Source organism: Mobula hypostoma, chromosome 16 (assembly GCF_963921235.1).
Source record: "Mobula hypostoma chromosome 16, sMobHyp1.1, whole genome shotgun sequence".
NCBI classification, from domain to species: domain Eukaryota; kingdom Metazoa; phylum Chordata; class Chondrichthyes; order Myliobatiformes; family Myliobatidae; genus Mobula; species Mobula hypostoma.
In genome coordinates this window covers 39,073,489-39,082,920 of record NC_086112.1, presented here as the reverse complement: position 1 = coordinate 39,082,920, position 9,432 = coordinate 39,073,489, and the positions used below count along the sequence as shown (strand labels likewise).

Sequence of the window (9,432 nt, the reverse complement as noted above, 5' to 3'; positions counted from 1 at the left end):
CTAGCACTCTGAAAATTAAAATAAATGATGCCCACAAAGCAGGAGAAGGCTATAAGAAGATAGCAAAGCATTTTCAGGTAGCCGTTTCCTCAGTTCATAATGTAATTAAGAAATAGCAGTTAACAGGAACGGTGGAGGTCAAATGAAGGTCTGCAAGACCAAGAAAACTTTCAGAGAGAACTGCTCGTAGGATTGCTAGAAAGGCAAATCAAAACCCCCGTTTAACTGCAAAAGACCTTCAGGAAGATTTAGCAGACTCTGGAGTGGTGGTGCACTGTTCTACTGTGCAGCGACACCTGCACAAATATGACCTTCATGGAATAATCATCAGAAGAAAACCTTTCCTGCGTCCTCACCACAAAATTCAGCGTCAGAAGTTTGCAAAGGAACATCTAAACAAGCCTGATGCATTTTGGAAACAAGTCCTGTGGACTGATGAAGTTAAAATAGAACTTTTTGGCCACAATGAGCAAAGGTATGTTTGGAGAAAAAGGGGTGCAGAATTTCATGAAAAGAACACCTCTCCAACTGTTAGGCACAGGGGTGGATCGATCATGCTTTGGGCTTGTGTTGCAGCCAGTGGCACGGGAACATTTACTGGTAGAGGGAAGAATGAATTCAATTAAATACCAGCAAATTCTGAAAGCAAACATCACACCATCTGTAAAAAAAAAGCTGAAGATGAAAAGAGGATGGCTTCTACAACAGGATAATGATCCTAAACACACCTCAAAATCCACAATGGACTACCTCAAAATCCACAATGGACTACCTCAAAATCCACAATGGACTACCTCAAGAGGCACAAGCTGAAGGTTTTGCCATGGCCTTCATATCCCCCGACCTAAACATCATCAAAAATCTGTGGATTGACCTCAAACTCTTATACTCGTTGGAATTTAGAAGATTGAGGGGGGATCTGATTGAAACATATAAAATCCGAAAGGGATTGGACAGGCTAAATGCAGGAAGATTGTCCCCGATGTTGGGGAAGTCCAGAACGAGGGGTCACGGTTTGAGGATAAAGGGGAAGCCTTTTAGGACCGAGATTAGGAAAAACTTCTTCACACAGAGAGTGGTGAATCTGTGGAATTCTCTGCCACAGGAAACAGTTGAGGCCAGTTCATTGGCTATATTTAAGAGGGAGTTAGATATGGCCCTTGTGGCTAAAGGGATCGGGGGTATGGAGGGAAGGCTGGTACAGGGTTCTGAGTTGGATGATCAGCCATGATCATACTGAATGGCGGTGCAGGCTCGAAGGGCCGAATGGCCTACTCCTGCACCTATTTTCTATGTTTCTAAAAGAGCAGTGCATGCAAGACGGCCCAAGAATCTCACAGAACTAGAAGCCTTTTGCAAGGAAGAATGGGCGAAAATCCCCCAAACAAAAATTGAAAGACATCGCTGGCTACAGAAAGCGTTTTTAAACTGTGATACTTGCCAAAGGGAGTGTTACTAAATACTGACCATGCAGGGTGCCCAAACTTTTGCTTCGGGCCCTTGTCCTTTTTCATTATTTGAAACTGTAAAAGATGGAAATAAAAAAGTTTTCTTGCTTAAAATATTAAAGAAATGTGTTATCTTTAACTTTATGCCTTTTGGAAATCCGGTCATCTTTTACTCACTTAGCTATTCACAGTAACAGAAATTTTGACTGGGGTGCCCAAACTTTTGCATGCCACTGTATCAGATATTGAAAAACATGAATAAAGTGTATGTGGGGAAAATGTTTCCTATAGCCTCAAACTAAAAGGGCACAGCCTCAGAATTGAGGGATGTCCATTTAGAATAGAGATGAGGAAAAATATATTTAGCTAGCAGCTAGTGAATCTATGCAATTCATTCCCACAGATGGCTGTGCAGTCCACGTCACTCAGTATATTTAAGGCAGAGGTGATAGCTTCTGGTTAATTAGGGCATCAAAGGTTACAGGGTGAAAGCAGGAGAATGGGGTTGAGAGGGATAATAAACCAAACCTGATGGAATGGCGCAGCAGACATAATGTGCCAAATGGCCTAATTCAGCTCCTGTCTTATGGTCTAATAAAGCAATTATTGAAAAAAGTTTCACAGTCAGCATAAAGTTCACAGTCTACCAAGCGGTAGTGATATCCATCTTGCTGAAAACATCTCAAGCAACTGCAGAGATCCCACCAATGGTGTATCTGCAAAACCTTTCAAATTTACAGATAGGGGAAGGGAATCAAAAATTTCTTTCAAGCCAAATTCCACAACATCAACACTTTGACTTACTGATACTTCGTAAGGCATTGGTCAGAACATATAAGAGTATTGTTGGCAGTTTTGAACTGCTCTCCAATTTCTCAGAAATGATGTGCTGGCATTGGAGGGGGTCCAGAGGTGGTTTATGAGAATGATTCTGAAATCAAAGAATTAACGTGGGACTGTTTGGATGGGTCTGGGCCTCTATTTGCTAGATTTTAGACGATGAAGGGGGAGATCTCATTGAAAATTATTTTAATTTACTTGGAATTTGAATAATGTAAGGCTTAAGTAGAGTGGACATGCAGAGGATGTTTACAATAATGGGAGAATCTAGGACCAGAGGACACAGCCTCAAAATCAGATGAGGAGAAATTTGTTTAGCCAGAGGATGATGAATCTGTGGAATTCATTGCCATAGATAGTTGTGGAGGCGGTCAATGGGTATATTTAAGGCAGAGGTTGATAGGTTCTTGATTAGTAAGGGCATCAAAGATTGTGGGAAGATGACAGGAGAATAGGGTTGAGAGGCAAACAAAATCAGCCATAATCAAAAGGCAGAGCAGACTTTAAGGGCCAAATAGGATAAGATATTCTGCTCATATCCTATGGACTTTGATCACAGAAAAATGGCTCCACTGAGCATGCCTCATCACTCACATGCTGAGGCATAGCAAGAGATTGCTAGGTGGACAGAGAAAGCAACTTAAAATGTTCTCAAAACCCCTTTCAAAGGGTGCAACATCCCAATAATGCGTTGACATTTTTGGCAGTTGACACACAGTAACACTGTGATCAAGTCACTTCATTGGAACTATGTACAGTAGAAGCACATCAGCATAAACAATGTGACATTTCTAAAATTAACCACTCACCCCAAAAATTCCAGTGTATACTCAAGTTTGTAGAACCCAAAGTGGCCTCATCAAAACCCAAAATTGAACAAAATTGACTCAGAATAAAGAGGAGGAAGAGGACATTAATCTGTCCCAATTCTGTAATATGAAAAAAATTAAACAGATTTGTCAACACAACTATAAAATCACTTATACCTGACCTTTGGCCTCTGACCCCAACTCATTGCCTTAAATTGATCCCATACATTGGATTAATGTAAATCCTTCCATTATGTCAAAATAAAATCTTTTATAACATAGTTATCCAAGCACTACATGGATATTAAGTTTGGAAGTGAAATTGTATTCATATGATCAGGTAATTTTGTCTTTGCCCTCAACTTCAATTCTGTTTTACCCACAAGCATTTTATCAAAAAACCAAGGCTCCCAACCAAATTGAACAGGGTCTAGGATGCCATCTTTCTCACCCAAGTAAGATAACCAGTTGTACACACAGAAATGTATTAGCATGGATAGCCCCTTATAGTATAATATTTTTAATTTCAGTAATTGCAAAATTACATGATAAAGCATGTTTCAAGATTTTAAAATAAAGAAAGGTTGTTAAAATAGATGAATTCAAAGTCAATTCAAGCACAACAAGAGAAGTGAAGATGGATATGAAAAAACTCTAAATGCAGCAGCTTGGGCAGCAAACATACTGTTAAAACAATAAAGAATGAGAACCTAACTAAAAAAGTTTGAGGCTTGGCTGACCACCAAATGAAAGATTCTTTTGAGGACAGAAAAGGACAACTGGTGTCTTGAAACTTACAAAACCAATCTACTTATTACATGTCACTCAATCCCCTGCAGTCCAGAGAGGAACCAACTTCACTTTTAGATGGGGTCAAAGGAGATCCTCTCACCTGATCTCAAAAGGACGAGAGAGGCTCCGGATTAGATATGGACCAAGCTAGATGCCCTATGGGGGATATCGAGAGGTGCTCTGGTTGAGTTTTGGTGGAGGGAGGCGCAGAGGGGATACGACAGCTGTAGCGGAGAAATGGAAGCCGAGATATGGGCGGGGAGGGGGTAGTAGGGACAGGCTGCAAAGTGGATCATTCCACCACATCCAAACATCAGGCAACGCCAGCGGGCATAACCAGGTATCTTGCCGACATCAGCAGAGTCCTCTGCCCGCACTGACGCGGGCGGACGCTGCTCCCCACGATCAGAGGTGAGACGAAAAATCTCCCTCCCTCCCCACCCCCCCCACCACAAACCCCCATACCGCAGCTCCCTGCTCGTCGCCTCCCACCTTGCTCCAACAAAGAACCCCGTCGCAGAGGTCGTTAAAATGCTCCGACTCTCACCCGGTGCTGGTTGAGAAAGCTACCCAGTACTGTACTGCACCCCAGCGCTCGCGGGGACAGTCGCGGTCGCGCTCGCGCTCCAGACCAGCACGCGCACCCGCCGTCTCCTTGGTTTCCAACCGCCTCTCTCAAGATGGCGCCTGCCCTTCCCGTCAGCCCCCGTTCAAATCTCCGGGCGGCGGCGTTAGCGGTTGCTGATGAGCCGATGTACTGAGGAATTGGTAGAGATACCAAGTCGTTTGCAGTCCACATTAGAACGCCACTACCGTAAATTAAGTAATGTACGTTAATGTTAAGTTACTGTTTGAACCTCACGCTTAGTCAAAAATGCAGTCTTGTATTATCTGAGTTAACTGCAATATCATAGAGTTGTAGGAGACAAACACTGTGACTTTTTTAAAAAATCCATCTACACCCGCAATCCATTTGTCCATATTGAATTGTAACCTTTGAGTGCCTGCTCAAATGTTTCTTCTCAAGTGTAGTGACAAAATCTGATGACACCATCTCCTCTGGCAGTGGATTCCTGATTTCAACTTGTATTTATGTGAAAAACAAAAGTTCTCCACAAGTTCCCTTTAAAACTACTTCCTCTCACCTTAAACTTGTGCCTTTTAAATGCCCTTCCCATGGGGAAAAAAAAGACTTAGCCTCCTTTGTGCCAGAGAAAACAAACCCAGTGCTTGCAATCTCTCCCATAACTAAAGTTTTCCAATCCAGGCCGTAGTCTTGGTTCTTGATTCTCCAAAATATTCCGCATGGAATTTAAACTGGAGGTGACGGGGTGAGCTGAAGAAGGAGATTTTTGAAGAAGAAAAGCTGCCTTAAATTTAATTGCGTTTGGTTGTGTGACTGTGTTAGGATTAAGATTATTCCATGCTTTAATTGTGTGGGGGGAAAATGAATTGCTGTACACATCTGACTTGGTAGTTAGTATTTCAAATTGAGTTGAAGGCCCTCGTCTTCTCCTAATAGGTTTGGGTTTGATGTGGGATTGGTAGCCTATGTCGAGTTGACCATTTAACATTTTGTAAAAACAGGCCAGGCAGTGTGCTTCACGTCTATCTTGGAGAGAGTTCCAATTTAATGAATTTAAAAGTTCAGTAACACTCGCTTCTCTCTCATAGGTATTTGTGACAAATCGGGCTGCCTGTCTTTGGACTCGCTCGATGGAAGTAGAGTTTTTGTTTGCGTATGGGTCCCATGCAGCAAATGCATATTCCAAATGTGGCCTGACAATGGTGAGGCACAACTTCTCCTTAACTAAAGCTGAACAATGATGAAAATTGCGTCTCAAAAAATTTAGGACTCCTGTTGCATTCACTGTTGCATGTTGCGTCTGACTATTCCAGCGTACATCATTCTGGATTTTGATACCAAGATACCTGATATATTTGGTTTCTTCAAGGGTCCCCTATGAATTCTCTTCAGCACAATTACTTTCTTCCTATAGTGTAGTAACCAGAAATGTACAAAATATTCAAGTGCAGTTGTGCTTTATAACTCCAGAAATTAGTCCAAAGAAAAACACAGGAGACTGGGTAAACATGTCGACTTCATTTTACTTCAGTGAAGCGCTCACATATGTCATGGTGTAGTAACGTATGCCATTCACGTTCTTCTTACATATAACCAACAATGAATTATGTAAACAAGGAATGCTTAATCAAACTACATATCTACAATATTACTCAAATATTGTTGAAATATAAAATACACTTCACTCCTCCCTGCCTAGCTATGAACTGCAACTCAATAGAGAATGCATCTCAACTCAAATGTGTAATGTATTGCTCTCTAGTTTTACAGTATATGTATATAGTATACTATGTAATACAACAGAAATACACAGCACATTTGGAATATGCATTTGCTGCATGGGACCCATACGCAAACAAAAACTCTACTTCCATCGAGCGAGTCCAAAGACAGGCAGCCCGATTTGTCACAAATACCTATAGAAATACACAGCATAGTAATTTTTTAAATTACTCCATCCAGGATTAAAGATTTATCACTGTGGATGATTTCTAACTATTGCAGGATAACATCTTTCCTGACAAGTGGGCATCACTCTGTTTGGCAGGAGCAATTTATAGCTGTGAAATAATCTCAGGTTCTGGGGCCTCCTCCTTGGAGGTTCTAAGGATTGACTCTGGAACTGCAAGAAGTGATTCTGACAGCTCTGGATAATTTTCTCAAATAATTGACTGAGCTTGTCAACTGATCGATGTGTTGTTCCCAGGTGATATCAAATGCAATCTCACTGTGAAAGAAAGTGGTCCAGTTCGGTCCTTAATCTTTCCAGGTACCCACTTTTGATCACCACTGTAGTACCTCGCCAAGAATGCTTGCCTAGGAGTGAAACATTGAACCTGCTTGTTTGAGGTGCCCTCAATTTATCTTAGCTGTTTGTCCTATATACTCCCTCTGAGATCGGGGTTGAGGAGATCCAAGTATGAACACACCAAGCAGTACCAATATCAACTATGACCTCAGGCTATTCACCTTCACCCTGTACCCATTCTAAGATTTTGTGCTTTGGGACTTTTGTGCAACCTTCTGACTCTTACATGAAATAATTTTGAAATGAGCCACAAGAAGTGGAAAGTGTGATTGATTTTACAGACATCCCACCCTGCAAAAACTCATTTCAGGGAGGTAGCACCATCAATTTGCGGGAGACTCCCGGAACTTCCGGGAGAGGTGGGATGTCTGCAATAGATTAGCTCCTTAGCAGCTAGCCAGCTAGTTTAAATAACATTAGCTATACTAATGAATGAATGACACCCGTTAAACTCACCTCAACATGTCTTTTACAGCCTTAACCCACCATGGGCAATAGAAAAGTCACTGTTGCAAACAGCGCAGCGAGCAACACTGTCATTATTTTTGACCCCTATTAGGCAGGGGTACACTTTAGGGTAGTCTGGGATGATGTACTTTTTATATTTTCTATTTTTGGAACACTTTGCCATGGCGCGCTCTCTCTCTCTCTCTCGCTCTCTCTCTCGTGGTCACTCGCTCTCGCTTGCTTGCTCTTGCTCTCGCTCGTGATCACTCTCGCACTTTCTCTCGCTCGCTCGCTCTCAAAAAAATTGATTTCCTTGATATTGGATATAATTTGCGGGCATCAGGGAGCCATTATTAATATGCAGGAGGCTCCCGGAACTTCCGGGAGAGGTGGGATGTCTGACTTTACCATGCAGGTAAGGAAGGTGAGCTGAGAATGTCCATTTGATTCCCCATATTGGCAGCTCTATCAGCATTGGATTCTGGAAAATGGAGTGAAAATAGCCGAAGAATGCTGGATTTGCTGTCAGGATGGCCATTGTATTCTTCAAGTTGGAATCTGATTGTAATTGGATGTTTGGAAAATGAGATTGACAATTGAATTTTAGGAGTAAGATCAGAATGGCCATTGGATTCTGAGGGGAAACAGAATCATTCATAGGTAGAATGAGAATGGCCATTAGGTTTTGTGTTTTGGGCATCAGTATTGCCTTTTAGTTCTGTAGGATGATCTCTTTGTTTTTAAATTCCAGAAAGTGAGAATGGCCTTTGGAATCCAATATTGGGATTGGTGGAATGGGCTTTTGATCCTAGGCAGATTGACAGATAGATAGATACTTTATTGATTCCAAAAAAAAATTATGGTGTCACCATAGCATTACAAGTGCACAAATATATAAATATTAGAAGAGAAGTAAGAAAGAATAAAAAATAAGTACCCTCAAGCAGCCGAAACAGGAGAGGGTCATCATTTCCATGGCTATAGTTTGTCTAATTATAGAACCTAATGGCCGAGGGCAAGACTGACCTCATATAGTTCTCTTTGGAGCAGTGCAGTTGTCTCATTCTATTACTAAAGTTGCTCCTTTGTGACATGCCAAGGTGACATGCAGAGAGTGAGAAACATTGTCCAGAATTGCGAGGATTTTGTGTAGGGTCTTTTGTTCTACCACGGCCCTCAGTGTGTCCAGTTTGACTCCGATAATAGAGCCAGAAATTCTAATCAGTTTATTGAGCCTGTTGGCATCACCCATGTTGATGCCATTGCCCCAGTGCACCACTGTCTAGAAGATTGTACTGGTGACAACAGACTGGTAGGATATGTGAAGGAGAGGTTTGCGTTTGCATACTCCAAGGGACTTCAGTCTCCTCAGGAAGTAGAAGCGACTCTGGCTCTTCTTGTACACAGCCACTGTGTTGGTGATCCACTCAAGTCTGTCATCCAGGTGTACCCCCAGGTACTTGTAGGTCCTCACCACATCCACATCCTCAACATCAATAGTAACAGTGAGCAGTGCAGCCTCAGTCTTCCCAAAGTCCATCACCATCTCCTTTTCCATGCTGATGCAGATGATGCAGCTTGCACCATTTGACAAAGTCTTCCACCAGGGCCTTGTATTCATTCTCAGACATCCCACCTCTCCCAAAAGTTCCAGGAGTCTCCCGCATATTAATAGTGGCTCTCTGATGCCCGCAAATTATATACGATGTCCCAGAAATTGATTTTTTTGAGAGCGAGCGCAAGAGCAAGAAAGCAAGCGCGAGAGTGACCACGAGCGAGAGAGCGCGTGCGCGAGAGAGTTCCAAAAAAAGTCAGAGTGGCAGAGTGTTCCAAAAAAAAGAAAATATAAAACGTACGTCACCCCAGACTATACTAAAGCGTACCCCTGCCTAATAGGGGTCAAAAAAAATGACAGTGTTGCTCGCTGCACTGTTTGCAATAGAGACTTTTCTATTGCCCATGGTGGGTTAAGACTGTAAAAGACACACTGAGGTGAGTTTAACAGGTGTCATTCGTTCATTAGCATAGCTAATGTTATTTAAACTAGCTGGCGAGCTGCTAAGGAGCTACTCTATTGCAGACATCCCACCTCTCCCGGAAGTTCCGGGAGGCTCCCGCAAATTGATGGTGCTACCTACCTGAAATGAGTTTTTGCAGGGTGAGATGTCTGCATTCTCCTGACCTACCTTATACACCCAACTA

General features: G+C 42.3%; 1 protein-coding gene across 1 annotated transcript in view; it reads right to left on the bottom strand.

Annotated features, from left to right (window-relative positions):
• Nucleotides 1-4,523, bottom strand: part of cep78 (centrosomal protein 78) — a 117,912-nt gene extending 113,389 nt beyond the window's left edge. The window contains exons 1-2 of the mRNA XM_063068786.1: nucleotides 4,437-4,523; nucleotides 1,468-1,523 (exon numbers count right to left, since the gene is read on the bottom strand). Coding sequence (XP_062924856.1) covers nucleotides 1,468-1,514 — 47 coding nt within the window. The 5' untranslated portion in view covers nucleotides 1,515-1,523; nucleotides 4,437-4,523. The remainder of the gene's footprint in view (nucleotides 1-1,467; nucleotides 1,524-4,436) is intronic.
• Between the last annotated feature and the right edge of the window lie 4,909 nt (nucleotides 4,524-9,432).